Source organism: Anabrus simplex, chromosome 4 (assembly GCF_040414725.1).
Source record: "Anabrus simplex isolate iqAnaSimp1 chromosome 4, ASM4041472v1, whole genome shotgun sequence".
Lineage (NCBI taxonomy): Eukaryota > Metazoa > Arthropoda > Insecta > Orthoptera > Tettigoniidae > Anabrus > Anabrus simplex.
Window position 1 is genome coordinate 52,996,553 of NC_090268.1, and position 23,930 is coordinate 53,020,482.

A 23,930-nucleotide genomic window follows, 5' to 3' on the forward strand; every position below is an offset into this window, starting at 1 on the left:
ATACCTACAATGAAGAGTTAAATTATGTTCCTAATCTTCACTCCGTATCTCAAGTTACCAAAGGCTAACCTAAAGGACGATATAATGCAAAAATGCAAACTCATGCCCTCATCCCGAGGTGGTGCAGCTCCTTTCAGGAAAACCCCCATTTCAACCACATACCAGCCCTCCTGACATTCTAAAATTTCTGCCGGTACCGGGAATCGAAACCAAGCGCCCAAGGATGGCAGCTAAGAATACTAACCGTTATGCTACAGAGGCGCTATAATGAAAGTGCCCAACTAAATGTAGACGAAGCAGAAAACGAAGAATGTCATTGTGTGACAAACTAAACAAATGGCATTTCGAAACAAATATGTTACGGTCTTACACTCGCGTGTTTAACGTTATGGTCATCATTTACTTAGCTGTTGTATTAGTACTTAATGATGGGCGTATTTATTTTGACTGCTTGGCAACAGGTCGCAGTTACGGACGTGACGTCACCGTGGAGACTCGAGTACTTTGCACGAGTTACTCGGAGAGGCTCGGACTCGCCAGACTCGATTCTCACGAGTCCAAGTGTCACTCGCGCACATCACTACCACAGTCACTACAAAAGTACTTAGCAGCTTCACTCTGGTGCTTCAGACGGTAAATTTTAGCTTAGAATTACCGATTATTCAATAGTTCCAAGCAACAATATTACACGCGAACATCATGTAAGTCACTGCCATCTTGATCTAGGTGAGTATTGTTTAATTTCATTTTGTGAAAATGTGTCTCTTGAATTTTGTTTAATTTCCAAATTATGGGATCCTCTGAAGCTGACTGCTGTCTTATTGTTATTATGAAAAAGCTTCTCCAACATGTTATTATGTCAGCAACCTACTGTGTCCTTGGGGGGTCTAGCAGCCACATGAACAAAAGTGCTGTAAACTAAAAAAATTTAACACCTGTTCAAATGACTAGAAATTGTTTAAAATGAGGTTAGAACATAAGTAGATCCATCCTCCCTTCCCATTTCACTGTCCCACTCAACCCTCCTCACATATTTTAATTATTTTTATCTTTTTAAAATGAATATTGTTTTAAGCATAACAAGGTACTTTTTAAGACTTTTTAAGAAGAAGAAAATTCTTTGTATGAAAGTAAGTTGTATGTTCTGAGCTGTCAGTGGAGAGATGGTGTGGAATGACATTAGTAGACGAGTAAGTTTGAGTGGGTCCAGCCCCCCGGTGTAGGGCGTAACATGTCTGCCTGTCGCCCAGCGGCCCTGGGTTCGATTCCCGCCTGGGTCAAGGGTTTTTAATTGTAAATTATTAATATCCCTGGCCTGGGGACTGGGTGTTTGTGTCATACTTAACGTTCCTTTCCTCACATTCAAGACTCTACACTTCCTCCATTCCAATTACATGCAGGTTCATATCACATGGTGCAAGTAGGGGTAAAAGATCTCTATAGGTCAACACCCTGAACAAATGACATTTTTAAAAAAAAGTTTGAGTGGTGTCTTTAAAAGTACAAAAGATCATAATAGGAAGATAAAGTTGGAATTCAAGAGGACAAATTGGGGCAAATATTCACTTACAGGAAGGGGAGTTAGGGATTGGAATAACTTACCTAGGGAGATGTTCAATAAGTTTCCAATTTATCTGCAGTCATTTAAGAAAAGGCTAGGAAAACAACAGATAGGGAATCTGTCACCTGGGTGACTGCCCTAAATGCAGATCAATGGTGAATGATTGATTGATTGATTGATTGATTGATTGATTGATTGATTGATTGATTGATTGATTGATTGATTGATAGTTTACACTACGAATAAAATTCGAAATCTATGAAAGTACATAGACATAACTATATGCAAGTGTCTTTAAAAGTTGGCTATTGTATCTCTGTATAAACACTTGGATGCTTTCAATATTCATGTACTCATGTACAGTCATTCTTCTGGATCCTCCAAATACATTCATCTTTGTTCCTCGAGTGACGACCACAGAACTTTATAATGCCATCTCTTCTTTTGCTTCTGGATCTGCGGGTGGACCGGATGGCCTTCACCGCTGGTTTTGAAAGACCTCCAATGTCAAGAGCATGATTGAAAGGAGCACCTCTTAAGATCATTTTGTGGTTTGCCTGACCTCATCACATCTGGTCCTGTCCTTTTGGAAATCGCCTCACTCACCGCTTTGTAGAGAAATGTGGTAGTATTCACCCTACTGCTGTCGGTACCATTTGGCATTGGCTGGTTGCAAAAATCTTATGCTACAGAATCCGTACACAAGTTATGGACTCTAATCTCCCCCACCATGACTAAATGGTTAGCGTGCTGGGCTTTGGCCACAGGGGTCCCGGGTTCGATTCCCAGCAGGGTCAGGAATTTTAACCATAATTATTGGTTAATTTTGCTGGCATGGGGTCTGGGTGTATGTGTTGTCTTCATCATCATTTTATCCTCATCACAACATGCAGGTCACCTACAGGCATGAAATCAAAAGACCTGCACCTGGCGAGCCGAACATGTCCTCGGACACTCCCGGCACTAAAAGCATTATGCCATTTCAATTCATTTCATCTCATCTCCTCACCAATTTGGAGTGTGTGTTCTCAATAGAACTGAAGCCTATGCCACACATATCTATCATTCGTCTCCTCATCAGCGCCTGAAAGCTTTCATCAAATTAGATTTTTGTAATGCTTTCAATAAGTTGCATCGTGATGCAATGTTGTTGGCTGTGAAGAATGAGTTTCCTTTCATCTACCGTGTGTCTATCAGTGCTGTTCTCAGCCTTGTGACCTTTTCCTTGGTGAAGAAATTATACTTTCTTAATGTGGAGTCCAACAAGGTGAACCACTTGGACTTGCTCTTTTCGCAGTTGCTCGTTTTATTTTTCGGTTTGCTTTACATCGCACTGAAACAGATAGGTCTTACGGCAATGATGGGATAGGAAAGGCCTAGAAGTGGGAAGGAAGCAGCCATGGCCACTATCTCCCAGATGCAAATGCTTACCTGCACGTCCCTAACCAAATGGCCAACCCCCCCCCTTTTCAGTGCATTTACTCTTCAGTTGATAGTTAACTCCAGAGAGTTAAACATTTGATATTTGGATGGTGGTACCAGTGCTGATGAACCTGACTTTGTCCTTTTACCTCTGGATAACATTCGCACACAAGCTTCAAATATTGGACTACATCTTAATATTTCTAAATTTGAAGTGGGTTTTCTTGGTGTTCATCAGGAACAAACTGAGATACTTTATGAGAAGTTTAATGAAACTGAAGGTTTTTATTTCATGCCTTTCTATGGTTTAAACACATTCAGCCTTTTTCTTGCTCCGTGCTTTGTTTTCCATCCCATGATTTATGTACATCCTGTACTGTTCTCCATCATACATTACAGTTTATGAATCTCGAATTCACAATGGTCCATACTGATGACGTATAACATTTTGTTCTCTATCTTGGTGTGAAACCCCACTATTGGAGTTTGATTGTGTTTCAAAAACTGGCCTTAAAATCATCCTTAATTGTTCCCTGAGTGACAATGCCTGGTTATGGGCTTCTCTTCCCATTGGATTTGGTGGTCTCAAATTTCGTCGTGCTGTGGATTTGGCGATTCAGTCAATTTTAGCATTTTTCCACGGTTTTCCTTGTCTTGATATAGCTGTTGATTCACATAGGGAACCTGAAACATTTGTCCCGAATGAGTAAATTTATAATACCAATATAAATGGTCCGGTATTGGACATTATAAATTTTCCAGCTAACTCATTCCTGGTTACCAGCGTTTCGCCCCAGTATGCTAAGTTGAGCTCATCAGTCGGTGAATAGCACACCCACCAAGACGCATGGCAAGTGCATACCGTGGAGGCCTTGTCTCGTCGAGGCTCTCCTTCCGCCTGGTGGATGCCTCAACCCTGATGCTGCCATACAAGAGAGCATATCTCAGTGGTCAAGCTTAGTTGGCAAAGTTTTCCCTGATATTGGCAAAAGTAGAATTCAAGCTGCTTGGATGTTCCTCTTATCAATCATCTGTACTATCTTCTGCAACAGTCAACTAGTAATCTTCAAGACAAAGCCTGGTTCTTTGCTGCTTCTTCTCCAGAATCTAGTGCCTGGTTCCAAGCAATACCTTTGCCTTCTCGTGGTCTTCATCTTTCCAATGAGAGTTTCGGTATCACTGTGGGTAGCCATCTGCGAGCCTCATCAATGCTCAGCTTGTGGTGCCTACACTGATCGACGTGGGCTCCATCACCTTTCCTGTGTGGAAAGTAAAGGCAGACACATGTGTCACTCCACTATCAATGTCATCTTGCAAGCTCTGGTTTCAGCAGAAGTTCCTCTATACGATAGCTTACTGGTTGCTACCGTTCAGACAGTAAAAGGCAAGACAGGATGACACTTGTGACATGGAAAAGGGGTACATCTCTCCTGTTGGAATTTACCTGTGCTGACACATTCACCCAGTCCAATCTACCGCTTTCATCAATGAGTGCTGGAGGTGCAGTTGCAGATAGGAAAAATGCTAAAAAGAAGAGAAGACAGTGATTTGTTGGACAAATTCTTCTTCATGCCAGTAGCCATTGGTACCTGGGGCAATGATAGCCTCAATTTTATCAAAGAGGTTGGCCAGCGGATTGCTCGTATTTCCGGCGATACCCTATTAACTTCGTAGCTTTACAGTGTGTGAATGCCCGGTACATATTCTTGAGACACTACTACCTGGTAAAGAACTGAATGAAGTTTTCCTCCTTTAAGACCTGAATTTATATTTTATGGAAATTTTATGTATATTAAAATTCTGTTTGAAATTAAATCTACATTTTAATTAAAAATGAAAGAATTAATCTTAAGTCTCAAAGTACAGACAGAAATATCAGGAAATATGATAGTCATATGTTTTAATCAAGATACAAGCTCTATTAGTATTATAAAGGGTACAGTTTATTTTTAACTTTCTTTTGTTATGTTGCACAAACTGACATAGTAGTTCAACAACAGCTGCTTAGTTGCAGCCAGCAAGGATTTGACGATTGAGTGGGAAATATGTTTTTCTGCATGCGCAGGCAACTAAGCTTTTGGAACATTCGTGCTCATCATAGTAACAGAAATATTTGCCGCACTGTGTTAACAATACAAACTAAATACTTTCAGTTAAATTCTGCTGCTGATTTTGTTTTGTTATGGAATAATCCAGAAAGTGTAGAAATTTTTTTTAAATTTTATCAGTGCTGAGAAATTAAGTTGCATTAATTTCTTAGCATGTGCTTATGGATGCTGAAAGGCCTACATATAATCTAATACTATTTCTATGCATAAATGTGTCAATGCAAATAAGTTTTCCACAAAATGAGAATTTAGAGTTGATGCTTCTGCAGTCTATTAAACTACTAATATGTTCTTTGTTCAGGTTGGGACATATTGTTCTAGGAACATGATAAACAGGTTACAGGCTTGCTAAAATAGGCTATACATCAGTTGCCTTGATAAATATTTTTGTAATTCAGAACATCGGCAACTTGTACTTGATGTACACAGAGTGAAAACTCTGTCCAATTTGGATAAAGGATGCAATAGTAAAATCAAGAATAAAATAAGAATCTAGTGTGAGGCAGTATTGTTGTTTAGGAGCAGTATCATATTTAAAATCTAACTCTGGATCTTACTCAAGACCACCTTCTGCTCCTCATTTTGTCATTCTATTTATAAGAAACAAAGGTTTTAAGTTCATAAAACTCATTTACTCTGTATATAGACAGTAGATCTTACAAATAAACTGTACAATACTTCATATTCACAGAAATCATTTGCACATTATAATAAATACGGTACATAGAATACGATTTAGTCTACATTCAATGCATTTAAAATATATATTTTACATTCTTACATTTGTGTATGTACACTATGATTTCTTTTGCAAAATGTATATAAATATTTACATAAAATAACTCTATTTAAATAAACACTATTGATTAAACTATACCCTGGAAATCATCAAATGTAATTACAAATCATACAATTACAGTATCTATCTCTCCTTTTCTTATAAGGTATTTGATAACTTTCACTTCACTTTATAAAATTTCATTGTCTATACATATTATTAAGAAATGATATACAGACAGATATACAGAGAGCTAAAATATATACAATATATTATTTGAAAAAAGAAGCAAAAAAACCTTGATTGGAAATAGAAACTTTAAAAAATCTGTTATAAATTATCTCCTATGGTACTATATACATAAGTTACCCTGCAACATACTTTCTATACACTAGTAATAAAAAATAAACTCTGATAGAAGAATCATAAAATGTCCTTTTTGATTAGCAGTAGTCTGTGAATATCACCATCTATAAAATAGATATTATACTACTGTATATGTCTGAGCTACAGTGTGTAAGTTTATATGTTTCAGGAAAAAAAAAGTAGAAATATGGAATAGTAGATTTTAAAAAAAGACAAAACATTGAGATGAATTTGAAGTGGTACAACATAAAAAAACATTAAAATATATTTGAAAGGAAGGATTCCACTATAAATATACTTTTAAAAAGTTAAACATACGGTATGTACAATACATTACATTACAGCCTCAGATTTTATCACCTTCCTATGAACTACTTTTGGTTGATATGCTAACAACTTTGTTCATCTACACAAGGAAGCAGCAGATGAGAAAGGTAACAACATAGTTTTTGTGATAAGTGCATATTGTTAATTTTATATTTTGTATGTTCCTTCTTATAAATCAATTTGAGAATAAAATTATGCTTCAAACTGAGTGAATTGATATCTGAAGGTTCATAAGAAATGTATTTATGTCAAAAAGTAAAATGATGTTTTTATGACCATGCGTCTTACTAATGTTTAGAAGTCCATAAAAAATTAAAAATAACTTACTCCTATTATTCATATCAATGGTCTTTGAATTCTAGTTTTTGTTGTTAATATGCATCCTGAGGAAATACAAATTACCAATAAGAGTTTGGGATCTATATTTCTTTCTCTGATATTCATTACACATGCTAAAATGATGTATTGGCAAAATACAATAGGTAGGTACTGAATAATTAAATTTTTGGGTACATAAAATAATTAAAACAATGGTCTTGTTCTCATAAACATTTTAAAAATAATACTATTGCACAGAATATCACTGCTTCTTTTTCAAGCTCAAGAAAGAGAGAATTTAATGCCCAATCCTAGCTAGCACTTTCTCTGATGAGTCAACAACACCTTGATAATTATGATATTCTGTCTCAAGATAAAAATAAGAACAAGAAACAAGTAACAGTATGTTTGTGATTGATATACAAAACATTCTTCCAGCTTTTTTATACAAACTTCAATCATCACTATGAATGAAACTGGTTCTTTACCAATACATACATAAAGATGCATTGATTTATGAATAGAATGATTTTTTACTTATATATATTACCTAAATGTAAAGGATTTAATGCCTTATCTCTTTAATAAATTACATCCTTTCAACAACTTCAGATTACAAAAGAGCGACTGAAGTACTACAAGGAGTCCCAGAAGATTTCTTACATTTTTCAGCTTCAAATCTTCAAAAGACTTCTTTGCGGAAACTGAAGCCAAACTGATCACACTTGACCCTTAGTATCCTTCCAAGTTGCGGGGGTCCACAGTAAAACACAGTCAATTTTCCTTTTTTCTGATCAAGTAACTGTTTGAACACCTTGTCCCAGTTTGGTCGTCCAGCATTAGTTCTTGTCTTCAGACCGGTGATCAAATCTCGTTTTTCCTACAGAATAAAAATACAAAAGCAATATTTAGGTGCACAGCTTTATTAATGATCCATTTTATGTCAATATCATCATATCCAAGCATAAAATAATAGAACAGAACAGAATAATTTGTCATTAACACTGACTGAAACTACCAGAATTAGTTTCACTCTCACTTCCATAAAGCACTCACACTCACAATATAGTGCTAACGCGATACTCATATGTACAGAGCCATGAACGCTCCGGTAGTGCAGGTACATTGTTATTCTGTATAGAGTAATAAATTAGCAGTTACTCGCGGCTTCGCTCGCGCGGATTTCGTAATTTGATAAAAGTAATCGTTCCTCGGTAATGTACTAATACCTTATCTGAAAATCCCTAAAGTATAAAAACTCGCCGAAAAATTCAGTTTCATTTACCCCAGAAACTCTTCAAACCACATTTGTGTTATTGCCTTATGGGGGCTAAGATGACCATGCAACATAGAACTGTATATGTGAGAAACAGTCTTCTCCCACATTGAAGAAGACATGTTTCTTTATTTTTAAGGAGATTCCAAATACCAGTTTCCACATCTGTAACATCATCTGTTTTTGAGATATAAGTATCCCCATAAAAAGAATTCAACCTTTTTATCAGTACATCTGCACCCCCACACCTACCTCAATGGATTTTTCTAAAAACAAAACAGTACATGTTTCTTTACTTTTTAAAGGAGATTCCAAATACCAATTTTCACATCTGTAACATCTTCTATTTTTGAGATATAAGCATCCTCATAAAATATTATTCAACTCTTTTTTCACTTCTTTTCAGCTCCGTTAAGTGCCTTTCTGAAAACAAATAAAAATTTGTTTTACTGTATTTTTACAGGACTTCCCAAATACCAAGTTTCATGTCTGTAAGAAGTTATGTTTTTTTTTTGTCTTGCTAGTGGCTTTACGTCGCACTGACACAAATAGGTCTTATGGCGACGATGGGATAGGATAGGCCTACGAGTTGGAAGGAAGCGGCTGTGGACTTAATTAAGGTACAGCCCCAGCATTTGCCTGGTGTGAAAATGGGAAACCATGGAAAACCATCTTCAGGACTCCCAACAGTGGGATTTGAACCCACTATCTCCCGGATGCAAGCTCATAGCAGCACGTCCCTAACCACACGGCCAACTCACCTGGTGTGCTAAATCCTCCACTGACCAGAATTCAAAACGTGAGGCCGATGGATGGATGGACGGATGGACAGACTTTTAATTTGTCATTACATTTAGTCTCGTTTCGTACAATTAGGGGCCGATGACCTAGATGTTAGGCCCCTTTAAACAAGCATCATCATCATAATTTTTCTCTGAAAATGAAGCAATTGAAGGTAAACCAAATTGAGTGGTTCAAATGATACAGCAATGCCCATTAGAGTCCAAGTTGATGGATTCAATCTTGGTTCAGTCGAGTGGTATTTGAAGGTGCTTGAGCATGCCAGTCTTGTGTCAATAAAATTACAGACACTTAAAAGCAGTCTCATGAGATAAAATTCCACCACCTACTGTATGTCTCCCAAATTGTAAAAATAGTTTGTGGGGTGTTAAACCAATGACATTATTAATAGACCGAAGATAACTTTATTATATCATTTTATCTCACTGGCATAAATTCTCATATAAGCATTGAATGTGGACCAAATGGCAATCCGTCTTTCCTTCGGAGTCCAATGATCGACTGTGAAGGAGACAGCAGCACCAATCAATCACTACTGATCTGCATTTTGTTTAATGGTTTAGTTGGTAATATACCTGGCTGTGAGGTGTTGTTTTGTGAAGTATGGCATACGTTCAAAAACATGTTCCCCTAATTTTTTTAAACTATGTAGATACATACAGGCAGTATCAAATTTCATTTACTGTGATGGTAGGTACATAATACAGATAATTTTCACAGATAGGCTTGATAGGGTCTTATGAAAAACAATAGGTAAAAAACTGAAAGATCTGAAGTCTAATGATTACAATAGGTGAGGGAGAAGAAAAAGGAGCAATAGGAATTGCAGACAAAATTACTGAAGTTATGAATGACTTAAGGATTTAAGTCTTGAGCTTATAGAGAATTGAAGATTTGATGTGGGAGTTAGGAGGGTGATATAACATATGAAGGTTTTCTATCACAGAAGCTGCAACTGCTATGGGACAAAGATACACCAAAAATAGGCTAAAGAAGTAATATTCTAATGATGTTATTGGTTTTATATCCAACTAACCACTTTTGGCTAAAGAAATGAAATGAAATGAAATGAAATGAAATGAAATGAAATGAAATGGCGTATGGCTTTTAGTGCCGGGAGTGTCCGAGGACAAGTTCTGCTCGCCAGATGCAGGCCTTTTGATTTGATGCCCGTAGGTAACCTGCGCGTCACGATGAGGATGAAATGATGATGATGAAGACAACACATACATCCAGCCCTCGAGCCAGCGAATTTAACCAATTATGGTTGAAATTCTAGATCCTGTCGGGAATTGAACCTGGGACCACTGTGACCAAAGGCTAGCACACTAACCATTTAGCCATGGTGCCAGACGGCTAAAGAAATAATATACCAGTACTAGGCACATTACCTGTCTATAATGATATAAGCAGTTAGACATAGTTGCTAACAATAAATGAAAATTAGGTGGAAGTTGTAAAAGTGAAATTTCGTAGAAGAAGAAGAAGAAGAAGAAGAAGAAGAAGAAGACGAAGAAGAAGAAGAAGAAGAATAAGAAGAAGAAGAATCTTACTGGCTTTACGTCCTGCTAACTACTTTTACAGTTTTTGGAGATGGTGAGGTGCCGGAATATAGTCCCGCAGGAGTTCTTTTACATGTCAGTAAATCTATTGACACGAGGCTGATGTATTTGAGCATCTTCAAATACCATCGGACTGAGCCAGGATTGAACCTGCCCAGTTGGGGCCAGAAGATCAGTGCATCGACCATCTGAACCACTCAACCCTGCAAAATATTTCTGAGAAGTGTGCTTTTAAAAGACAAAGAAAAATAGTGAGATATGAAGACAAGTGGTAAAGAAATAAAGGTTGACCAGATGGAGAGGAATACACTCAGATGGTCTGAAGTTGTTAGTATATCAATGAATCTAAGAATTTAAATTGTTACTCTACCTTTTCATGCAACAGGTCCAGTGCCAGTTGTAGACCAACAGCTTTCATATCTGTCTTTTGTAGAGCACTAGTGATGTACATATGCATTTCCAAGAATCTCTCCATAGCTCCTCCAAGTTCAGCTTGTTCTATCTCAAGCTGAGAGAGTAAATTTACAAACCACTCGAATGACCGTTGATCTCTATTAATCCAGAAGAAATCTACCTGTTAAATATATAAACCAAAGTGAGTCAGTAAGTAAGCTGGATTAATATAATTTCACACATTGCTTATCTCTCCAAATAAACATTAAAACTGAATTATTATAGATGTTAAGATATTGTTCATAATGTGAATATTCTTGGGATGTAAAAATGAATACAAATGAATACAAGTCAGAAGATGAGAGGCTATTTTCTAATCAGAAACCAACATTTAGTCTGTTTCTGTTGTGTAGGGCTTCATTCATCTTCCAACCTGTCACTCCAATCCTCCTCTTCCTCCTCCTCAGGAATTTTATTTCACAGACTTCTATTCTGCTTTTGTGTCTTTATTTCATTACCCATAAGTCAATATGGATACATGAATACAAAATTCCTTTGCACTTCCATGACACTTTTCTGTAGTAAATTAAGCTTCTATGCAAGTTTCATAAGGCACTGCTGAGAAGATATGGCAAAATTGGGATTGATGACAAGAAAGCTCATCTAAAAAAAAAAAGAAAGAAAAAAAAAAAAAAAAGAGAAAGAGAGAGAGCGCATGTGTGTGTAGTTTGTCCTTGTCTTTCATTTCCGTTATTCCCTCTGTTTACACTGGTCTGCCACCGTGTTTATCCTTACTTGTATTCGTATTATCCTCTCTAACTTTCCATCTTTCATACTTCATATTTTTCCTCCTGTATGTTCCATTTCAGTTAATGAGCTAGCTATCTTTGTGTTTATCTCTACCCTTGTTCCCTTCTACCTTTGATTTATGTGACTACCTGTTTTCTGAATTTAATTATATTTCAGCGATTCTCTCATGGTCTCTTAGTTATCTATAGAAAGGTATGGACATGGCAGGGAACAAATAATATGATAAACAAAATTATAGTTTAGCATTGAAAGAGGGAAGTACAGAAAGATGAAACGAGGACAATCCTTGAAATTTCTCAGATAGCTATAAAAATCATTCTACTTTATCTTTCACCATAACTGTACATCATAGACTGTGTTTATAAACAGAGGAATAATGACAGTCTCAACATCTTTATACACTGCCATTGTTGAAATTGTTAATCCCAATTCTTCTACATCCATTTCTTCTCAAACTCCAATGAGCACATTGCTTCCCAGATTCATAAGGTAGGTAATCATCAAGTTGTCTTCTTCTTCTTCTTCTTCTTCTTCTTCTTCTTCTTCTTCTTCTTCTTCTTCTTCTTCTTCTTCTTCTTCTTCTTGGATATGGATTGGATTAAAGTCACTTTACCCATTAACTACACATTGAGGAAGCATATTGTACATTACATAGGCAAGATTGAGTGCTGGTAACCATCTAGAAGCATCAGTGTTCTTGACAGATTTTCACTCTATGTAAAAAGAGCAGGATAAGAAGAAATCTAGATTAAGATACGAAAAGGGAAGAGATACAAGAAAGAGATGAATAGAGTGATAAAAGACTAGGACCACAGGACAAACACATGAATTTCCCCTGTTTATTATGGGATAATTTGTTCATACATTGCTTCCCTTCCCGTCTTTTAGGTAAATTATATCTATATATTTAGGTCTCATTGATTTAATTTTCTTATTTCATTGATTGCTTTTGTTTCCTGTTTCTACATTGTTAAAAGTGAAACAATTGGACATTCTTTCACCAACAAATGCAGTTCATCATCATCATCGTCATCATTTATGTATTCATTGTTTCCTGCAACATTGTCCCTATTCTTCACTTATATTATATCTACTTACTGTTGTTCAATCACAGCAAAATTCAATAAGAGTGATGTTAATCTCATTTTACGTTACCTTTCGAAGGTTCATCACAGTTGGAGGAATGTCGCTAGCCCAAGAAAATTTGCACTTGGGACAGCAATGGCGTGCCTTCCAGTAACGATGCATAATTGACTGCAGTATTGAAGCAAATGGAGTTACTCCTATTCCAGTTGCAATGAGTACTGCATGTTGCGCCCTGAATATATGACTTGATGGCGCACCATATGGTCCATCTAGGTATATCTGAAAAGAGAGAGAAAAAAAAGAAATCATGGATTAGTAAAACCGACCTGAAGCCTGCCACATTGCTTCAGTTTTGATGTTGGTATGCTCTATCTTTACAGGAGTTGTTTCCCCATGTTCCCTGCTGTGTACCATAAACAGATTAATATTTTTAAAAGTAGTGAAAATCTGTTTTCTGTAAATTTATTGTTATAATTGCTATATAACAGATGTTAATAATGAAGTAAATTCTTAGTTCATGTTTTGTGAATATCACTCCTGTAGCGACTTTCATTGTGCAGCAGATACCAGATGAAAGGAGGGAGAGCACCAGGTCTTAACGAGATGGTGAGAGCAGCAGGAGAGGTGTGGAAACAGTGGCTGTATTACTTAAAAGTTGATTTGCAATTTTAAAAGTCTGGTTCTCGTTAAATTTTCAAAACATTAGCAATCCTTGAAATTTACCAGATAGCTATAAAAATAATTCTACTTTATCTTTCACCATAACTCTACAAAGTAGACTTTTTGAGGAATTTTTAAATATAAACTTTACATAAAGGATGATTTGATATAGAGAGTTAAAACTTTCTCACATTGAACTGAACCGAGTTCTACTGAACAGCTTGTCTATTTCAACAACCATGAATAAGTGTACAATTGGCTTTACATCACACTGACACAGAGAGGTCTTACAGCGACGATGGGATAGGAAAGGATTAGGAGTGAGAAGGAAACGGCCATGGCCTTAATTAAGCTACAGCCATAGCATTTGCCTGGTTTGAAAATGGGAAACCACAGGAAACCCATCTTCAGGTCTGCCAACAGTGGGGCTCGAACCCACTATCTCCCAGAAGCAAGCTCACAGCCATGCGACCCTAACCGCACGGCCAACTTGCCTGGTCCATAAATAAGTGAAATGAAAGTTATATATCTAAAATTATAATTGATAGCAGTAATCATGGCTCCACCCACAGTGAAGTCTGAACTAGAAATCAGATTTGAACACTGTTGGTAAGAATAGTGAACAGTCCAATAATAACTTGCCTCTGATCAATCTCTCCATCACATTTCATCTCTTTTCTTCAGGAAATGCTACTTGTACTTTTAACAAACAGTCAGTGTATTATTCTCTTTCAAATGTCCCACATGCATATTTCCTTTGGCTTGTTAGATGGTTTTTCTTTTTTCAATGTACCCCATCCTCTGCCTTCCACCTTAAAAAAGTTTCTCTTACAGAGGTGAGAAAGTATAACGATTGTTGGACTTCCATCACTAATGGATATCAGTAATGATTTTCATTATAATCCACCCGAACTTACAATGCAATGTGAAATTCCACTGGACAATATCTGTTAAACTGTTAGCATTAGAAGGAAAAATATTCACACAGCATTTTTGTAGGAAATTTACTTCCAAATCCTGTGTGTATGCTCCTTTCCTTGATATAACCTCTTATTTTTGTTTAAATTTGAAAATTAATGCACCACAAAAGAAATAGGCATCTTTTCCTGGAACATTGCTAGGATTAAGAAAATGCATATGAACTACACTGACTGATAAAAGAAATTGAAGCACCCAGAAGAAATGGTTGGATGCCAATGTAACTTCATACATGCACACTCCATGGGTGGGTATGTAAATGATTAGAGTTGCAATTCTCTGTGACAGATAGAACAGCCACCAGAGTGCATTAGTGTTGTTCATGTTTAGTGTTGTTACCAGGCCTGGTAGGGTATAAAAGGGGCGTGAACAGCGTCAGATGTTGAGTGATCACTTAAAGACATGGAGATGCTGTGTACTCGTGTGAGACAGCGTTATCAGCACCTGACGGAGTTTGAAAGGGACGTCGTTGCGGGTCTCCATTTGGCTGGCTGATTGAATCATGCAACATCCAGATTTGTGGGGCATTCAGTGGCCTGAATTGGACTGCATGGGAACATGAGGGCAGGCATACTCGTCCTTAAGGTTCCGGTCGACCACGTCTTAACCCCCCACAAGGGAGGATCACTGTACTGTGCACCGAACACCTCGTAACCCCTCCACATCTGCTCCTGCCATCTGAGAACAAGTAATGAACTCCCTGCAACATGCTGTGTCATCCCGCACCATTGGTCGGAGACTAACAGCAGCTGGACTAGCGAATTACCATCCCATTGCCGTTAACACTACAACAGAAACAACTGCATTTGGAATGGAGAGGACTGGGAAGCATGGACTGCTGATGAATGGCATCACATTGTGTTCAGCAATGAATTGCAGTTTTGTACTACCCCAAATGACTATCATTCATGATTATGAAATTTATAACAAGTTAAAGCTATTCCATGCAATGTTTTCAATTTTGGACAGCATATTCATTATTGTAAATTGTTAAGTAATTACATAATAATTAACATTTAAATGAGAATGAATATAACACTATAAAACAATTTCCAATAGATTTCGAGAGTGCCAATATTTGTATATGGTATTATATAATGCCCGTATTTCAAACACTGAAAATCACAAGCAACAATTCTCATGCTTTGTTAATGCAGACAGTATACAACAATGGTGCACTTACTAACTGATAACCAGTGGCATAAATTTGAAGGAAGTAATGTTAAATTCATGCATTCATAAATCTGTTGCACATAAGTTTACAAAATATGCTCAACTTATGGTCCAAAAACAGAACCAATAGAAAATCATGAAAAGTTGATTTTGGAGAGTTTCCTTAACTCTTTGTTTGTGCAAGGTATGCACTACCCTAAGATACAAGCATATTTTTTTCTGCATTTTATTTCTCTTTCTCAGCATGCAGAGGCTTAGAGCAAAACACACTAAAATGGTGATAGCAGGCAAATCACAAGTCATGGTGCAATAGTACTTTTTCTTCTGTGGTCTGCCTAGCTAATGTGGTAAAGGCACGTTTGATTCACCCAGAAGGATGTGAGGGAACTCAAAATATTTAGAAACCTTTCACTTCTAGACAGAAATCAGGTTCAGGGGTTTATTCAGCTTATACCAGAAATGAGTACAGTACCAAGTTAATTCTTAGGGTTAAAGGTAATCAGGCATAGTACTAACTATCCCAGTAACTCCCAAGATTGCAGATAGTGTAAACCTTTACCTTCCACTTCTCTAAGAGCCTCCATAGCTTGCATAGCTTGTTTTCACATTTTTTGCTACAGGTACTGTATTTTACTCTTGGGAATATAAAACTGTTATTAACTCTCACTATACTCCATAGAAAAAAAAAAGCAAAGCCACCTCCACACAGACCATAGAGGCCCTTGAAGGAGTGGAAGATAAAGGCTTCCTTATTCTTAACCTCAGTACCGAGACGTTAATAATGTAAAATATATAATTTGGACTATGAACTTTATACGAGACGTATATTTTAATTGCGTGTCTTGTGGGCACGGCTCATCTATGGTGATATATGCCTTGTGTATTTGGCCTAATATGTGTGTATTGAGCTGTGACATTAGTTACAATAACCATATTAAATTGGGATCCAACGCTATTAGACAAACTGTATTATTAATCTACGTATCTGTACGACACAGATAATCTTCAGTGCAAGGGCGCACGGAACATTGGTCTACATGTCTACTACTCATTTAATATGTGGCTATTGGGACATTTCGTCGCCTAATTATTCTGAAACTATGTCTCCGTGTTGTATGTTCGTATGGTGGAGACAGCAAACAAACTCCTATGCCATCTATCAGTGACTTATGTAACTCGCACTGTGCAGAGAGACTGATCAAATACAGTAGAGACAATACGCGACACTCAGCGAGATATCGAGGGACAGCTAATAGAGCTCTCTCTAGCGGGTAGACCTGAGAACTACTGATTCTGTCATAAGAGCACGTGTATCTCTGTGTGAAGTTTTTGGTGTTATTTATGCGTTTTCAGTGAGTTGACATAATTCCTTGATATTTCATTCCTTGATATCTCCTCTCAACATGAGGGGAAAGGTATGTGCTGTGTTTGGCTGCAGTAACTATGAAGTAGAGAAGAATGCGCAGTCTTTCTTTCGCTTCTCTCATGCCAAGAAAATGTAAGTAATATTGTGTTTGCATATATATTCTTCCAGTGAGAAGGATATTTTTATAGTACTTCATAATCTTCTGACCTGCTCGACCCATATTTTAACTGGTTTAAAATATAATATGCATATTTTATTGTATAGTGCAGCAGTTAACCTTCAATACCGATGTGTTGTTGTTGGTGTGATCTGTGGGTTTTGAAATGTCACAGAAGTGATTTGGATAAGGTGTACAAGAAAGAAGGGACGTTACGCTTATATAAGAATTATAAGATCTGTTCACAGCATTTCCAGGCCAGCGACTTTAGAAATCCTCGACTATACAGCCAAGAGTATGTTCCATTTTTACTCTAATTGTACATAAATATTCCTCAAAGCATCACTATCGACAACATTTTCATACTTTTCTTTCTTTTATCCCTCTTCTCAGATTAAAGCCAGGATTTTATAGATTTTCTTTCTGTTAGTAGGCTTCATGTTAAGAGGAAAATTGTCCAGCTTTTAAATGTTAATTCATTGGATCATGTGTGTAAGGAATGTGCCAATATTTTTATTGACAAGTGTCTTAATGTGATGATACAATGTTTGTTAAATGAGAAAAAAAGACAAATCTAACTGTAAAAGTTCAGGCAGGAATGCTAAAGCAAAAAAAGTAATGCATAAATGAAAAATCAAGCCATTTGACAGCAGTCCATTTTACATCTTGTTTATATGTCTTTTTTTTTTTCTTGCTATTTGCTTTACGTCGCACCGACACAGATAGGTCTTATGGCGACGATGGGATGGGAAAGGCCTAGGAGTTGGAAGGAAGCGGCTGTGGCCTTAATTAAGGTACAGCCCCAGCATTTTCCTGGCGTGAAAATGGGAAACCACGGAAAACCATCTTCAGGGCTGCCGACAGTGGGGCTCGAACCCACGATCTCCCGGATGCAAGCTCACAGCCGCGCGCCTCTACACGCACGGCCAACTCGCCCGGTATTTATATGTCTAATTTCAGTCTTTAAATAATAACATTTTAAATAATTCTTCACTCATTTATCCAGAATTGCTTTAGCAACTTCGAAGTTAATATCTCAATATTACTTTCTTTCTAGACATAATTTATTTATCCATTTTCGTATATGCATTTCCATTGAAATTTGAATTTAGTGCGACTTTTCAGGTCAAGTCACTAGGAGCCCCACTGTCTAATTGTCTCCCATTTTAACAAGGCTAAATCTGTAAGTGTCACATATTGTCTCTACTGTATTTGCTCTGGTGTACAGAGAGCGCAACGATCGCCTGACTTCAGCGCTCCGCGTGGGCTATTAATAAAGCAAGGATTCTGCTGTGAGGTCTGCTCAGAAGTGGATGTGTTGGATAGCCATGTTGGTATTTCCAAATGCTAACTTAATGGTAGGGCCGTCTGGCATCGGCTAAATGGGACATCAAACCCCAGCAGGGGATTTATTTTTCATTCTTTGTAAAGTGTTTAGGTTGTAATACTAATGTGAAATTTAAATTTGTTTTAATTCTTACTTGTGCGTGCAGTAGTATTAGGCAAAACATGGTGGGTACCTTGGCATGTATGGCATCGATGTAAGTTTGGTATTTTTTTTGGTGAATGCCATAGCATTTCCTCGGGATCCTTGCCTCTTGTTTTTTTATATGGGTTGGGTTTTCAGCACTCTTCCTAGCTTCCTCGTATGCTTGATAAATTGTACCCTGAAGTTCTGTTCTGTTTGGTTTATTTTTCCTTTTTCCTTGGGTGCACACTACCCTGTGGCGTTAACTAGCCTAATGTCATTTTCTGTACTTGTTAGGGGGCGTTGCAGTACTAAATTTTTTATACGGTAGTTCATAATATTCTTTTTATTGCTCTAGTAATTCAGGTTTGTTTCTGTATCATTGTTTTAAAAATTATTTTCTTTCGTTGGAAATAAATAGGCTTTTTGTTTTCTGTATCCAAGCTGTCATCTGTAGTGCAATCAGTTGTTTCTAATTGAGAAATAAGTTATATATACTTGTGAATGTATAACTCAGAAGAATAGAACCATTGTAAGGCTATGTAACAATGCAAATTCATAGGACTATCAAAAATAAGAACGAATTTGAATTCTCATATTTAACAATGATTGTCTACTACCCAATCCTGAATGTCCAGTATGCAGAGACAAACTGCTTAAATGAAAAAACAAATTATTAAACATTACTTTAAAAAATCTGCTGATGAGATATTTCTTCTTTTATAAAACTAACCTAAATCAAAAATAAAGCATGAATCAAGACATCTTAAATGAGCTTCCAGTTAGTCATGAATTATAAATAACGGCGTATGGCCTCCGGAGAGGCCTGGTGCAGGTCTTTTTCTAGTAGACGGCCTATTAGGCGACCTGCATGTCTGTGAAGATGAGGGCCCTACCTAGGATGATTTCTAATGTTGAATACACCACACACACCCAGCCCCCGAGCCATTGGAATTAACCAAATTAAGGTTAAAATCCTCAACCCGGCCAGGAATCAAACCCGGGACCCTCTGAACCGAAGCCCAGTACGCTGACCATTTAGCCAACGAGTCGGACAGTCATGAATTATGGATTGGTTAATGTAGATGAATAGATTTTTGCATGTTTAATTTTGCTAAATTGTTTGGTAAAATTATTTTACCCTTAGAATGATCGTATTCCTGTATTACGATAATTGTGTTGTATGTTGGGTATTCAGCCCGAAGGCTGGTTTGATCCTCTGGAGCTCCGCCAACAGCAATCAGTATTGAGCTGTCATAAATAGCCTAGGCGTCACTGAAGAGGCATACTAGGGAAATGAGGAGTGAGGTAGTTTCCCATTGCTTTCCTCACCCAGCCAGCCGCTGCTATTACACATCAGTCTGCCAAGCCCACTGAAATGCATGCACCAACCAACCCTATGAGTGGTATTTTCACACCATTCATAACAGGGACTGGCTGCATAAGGAATGGTATTACTAGCATCACTCACACACACCTCAGTCACTTTCATATTGTCAAAGCCAAGGATGAGACTGAGACCAGTCAATGAAAGTAACAAATTTGATATAGCCCATACCAGAAGACATAGTGCAATGTAAACACTACATCTCACCAGCAAAGGCATTTACATTAATTAATTATATATGGTAATTGTTTGGAAGGATTATTTGTAATTTTTTTTTTTTTTTTTTACATCAGGAAGATCAAAACTGACCATTCAAGACCAGTTTGTTGTACCATTATTTTAATTTAATTTAATTTAATTATTTTAATTTTTAAGTTGTCACTGATTTAAAGTTTTGAATGTAATATGCTACTATTTGTTAGACTTTATTTAGGAATGAACATAATTTGTTTTTAGTAAACACACACATCATGCTCCAACCAACAAGCACACGACATACTGCACTTGTAAAACTCACCTCCGTACCTTCTCCTAACTGTAAGGCTGGAATTTCAACAAGTTGTTCTTCAGAGATAGGCTAGATAAAATATAATTTAATTCAACTGTATTTATACGGTACTTTTAAAAAGCTTCAGATAACAGTTACATAAGCATAAATTAATCAATTTCTTACCTTCAGGGAAGGAAAATGAAATTGTTCATTTTTTAAACTCTTAAAACTATTTACATGAGGCTTTTGAGAAAAGTATCTTGACACAAGACCTTTAATTTAGGCAGAACAATTGAAGTATGTGATGTGAAATATACTGTAGATTCATTATCAGGGGAAGGGGATAAAATAGTAATTTCTAAATTTACTACTCAGGTATAGAGTATTCAAAATAATCTTCACTGAAGAGACATTTTTTATGGAATAAACCAGCATGCTGTTACATGGTATATAGGCTTCTTAAGGGATAAAATAATTATTCATATCAAGACCAATACTGATTACATCTTCTAGTGAGGAGCAATATTTAGAAACCTATTTTTCTTTCATAAAAGTTCATACTTTGTTTGGCAAGATTTTGAAATAATCCCCACCTTTAGTTTTAAATGCACAATTTATCCTGTTACAAATGTCCTTCTAGTCCTCAAATTGCTGTAACATATACACGCAGTTTAGTACTCAGTCAATAGTAAAATGTATAACTAAGTTACTGCTTCTTAGCTTCTTTTGCCATGGATATAGCTAGCAGGCCAATCATGACATCTCATAAATAAGCTATGAGGCCTATGAGGAACAATTCTTATATTAATATGATATGAGTGTTGTATAATACTCACTTCTAGTGGTTTTCCAGCAGCATAGTTCATTGGAGGAACAAAGTGACCTTCAAGCAAGGAGTTGGTAGATGAATCTCTGCTTGTAGTCACTGGGGCAGAAACTCTTCCCTCCTCAGCTGAACGTTCAGGGCTAGTGCTTTGAATCTGCCCACTGTTTTGGCGCATGATACCCGAGAGTGCTCGTGCTGCTACAGACGATGCTCTAATTTCACAGTTTTCCAAGCTTGGAGTCTTGAAAGCTATAATTGTAGGCTTGTTGCGCATGTATCGGAAACTTTGTGCCAGTGATTTGTTCTGTGGACTAAGATACGCCAATCCTAAAGACTGCAGACGAGCTCGGCGCATCTGGCATTCATCAAAGCTCTTCTCCGATTCTGAACGCATGTATTCTCGTAATCTGGAAATACAAACATTACTTACAAACATGAATTCTCATGAAACACACATCTTTCTTATGCATTATTTAGTTGGCTTATTTATCTCATCTGTAACATACACACAGTTTAGTACTCGGAAGATTGGCAAGAAGGAAAGTAAATAAAATTAGAACATCTCTTTATTCTCTACTGAATTATAAGTTACAAAGTGATAAAAATACAATATATGGTAGGTATTTATGTTATTTGATATGATGAAAGTTTGAAAAGTATAAAAGGTTAAAAAGTAACAGTTAAGTTACAGTTAACAGTTTTTATTTAACCGATCAGAGATAGAGAAGCTTGGTAACAGGTTCCCAACATTAAGAATGGAAATAGCCACCAGGGTACAGGGTCTCGCTTATAAACCCTGACCGAGCGCACGGTATTTGTACTCTGCGCTACAGCAGCTGCCTCAGCCCAACTTACGTCGTGCTTTAAGCTTGTATACAATCTTATATGAAATCTTACCTCATAAAAGATACCAGAAGTATTATCCTTCATAGTGAGGGACTTCATAAACACAATTAGGATTTTCTGCACACCAATAGCGAGAGTTATGACTGTTCACATGACCATTAAGATGAAACCAGGCCTCATCCTAAAAGAACACGAGCTGTGAGTCGAATAAACGACCTTTCAATGATGCTACGTACCACTCACAATATCTCACTCTTGTGGCTAGATCAGCAGGTTTTAAACAATGGGCCCGTGTAAAACTGTACAGTTTGATGTACAGTATAACAGCTTTGTAGCTCTGTGTTCAGAAGATTTAAAACCCCTACTTCTTGTGCTAATTTTGTGAGAGATTTATTTGGTAACCGTTCAAGATTCGCACCAATGTCATCTAGCTTTTCCTTTGTTAAAACTGTTCGTGTGCACGCATGTTTTTTATGGAGCACTGGTCCAGTTGTTTCAAATTTATTTAGAATTACATGAATCTGAGTTCATGAAAGTGGCACTTCAGCAGGAAATTCCTGAACAAATGCATTGCGTCCCTGTCGAGCCGACTTGTACTTAAAATAACTTTTACATACGAAAATACGGTGTTGCAATGATAACTGTCTCATCATTCAGACTGGCTACTAATGCTAGGTCGAACACGTGCACGTTCCTTGCAAGGTCAAGAACTATGTGCATGCCTCCCATACAGCTGCTTAGGTCTGGGAGAGTAGAAATGCCACAGGATGGTCTAGGTCTATAAGAGAGGTCCTGTATATCTTGGCATGCACAAGAACTTTGATAACTTACAAAATGCTCAGTAGAAGAAAATCTTGCCAGTATAACTTTGATTAAATTCTAATTTCAATGATAGTGATTATCCAACTATGTATCATTGCCATTCAAGAATAAGTAAGCATGTGAATATTGATTATTTTATTTCTTTCTGTTTACCGACGGAATAACATATTTTGTAATTGATTCAAGTCACTGCTTACTGAAACTTCTGTCCACTTTCTCTTCATATGTTTTCCTAAATAATACAGGAGGATTTGTTGAGTTACTTAATGTAGCAGGACATTCCAATGTATTTTTATTCTCTCCTCACAGTCCCAATATCACATCGATATGACCAGAAATCCGTTAGAAAATAAAATTAACTTCCGTCATTCATTTTTCTGAAGGTAATGAAAATATTTTTACTGTAATGTTTTCTATACTTGACAATAATGTTTGCCAAGCTTGTAAACATTGATAAAAGAATCATCCCATTATGACTAATAATTATTCAACATTTTGTATGCTAATACTGTAAATACACCAGTATGTAATATACCGTATATAAATATGCTTTCATTAAAATAACATAAAACTGCTGATGGCACTCCAGGTTGAAGGCGATTTCCATCTCTCACTGGATCGTCTCCAGACTCTATTGTTCCTGTTGTATGTGCGCTTACTTATGGTGATCACCTCAAAAAGAAATGGGCATACATTTGTGCTGTTTCTGAAACCATGGGTTATGAGCTGCCTATGGTGTAGTTTAAGAGGAATTTTTGACATAGACCTCTTTACTATCAGTCCTCGGTCAAGCAGATGATTTAGAACATTCTGATCTGACACGTTCACTTTGTTGGCTCTCAGAACATCCCACCTGTACAAGTTGTAATAGCAGTGAGCCTACAACATGCTGAAAGCAACAAATACTGATCCTCCCTGTGCCTGCGAGTGGTTTCGTGAGGGCGTCCTG

General features: G+C 36.9%; 1 protein-coding gene across 1 annotated transcript in view; it reads right to left on the minus strand.

Moving 5' to 3' along the window:
• Nucleotides 1-5,713: 5,713 nt before the first annotated feature.
• Nox (NADPH oxidase) overlaps nt 5,714-23,930 on the minus strand; it is a 388,201-nt gene continuing 369,984 nt past the window's right edge. The window contains exons 14-18 of the mRNA XM_067145995.2: nt 21,324-21,720; nt 20,515-20,574; nt 12,878-13,087; nt 10,890-11,093; nt 5,714-7,760 (exon numbers count right to left, since the gene is read on the minus strand). Coding sequence (XP_067002096.2) covers nt 7,563-7,760; nt 10,890-11,093; nt 12,878-13,087; nt 20,515-20,574; nt 21,324-21,720 — 1,069 coding nt within the window. The 3' untranslated portion in view covers nt 5,714-7,562. The remainder of the gene's footprint in view (nt 7,761-10,889; nt 11,094-12,877; nt 13,088-20,514; nt 20,575-21,323; nt 21,721-23,930) is intronic.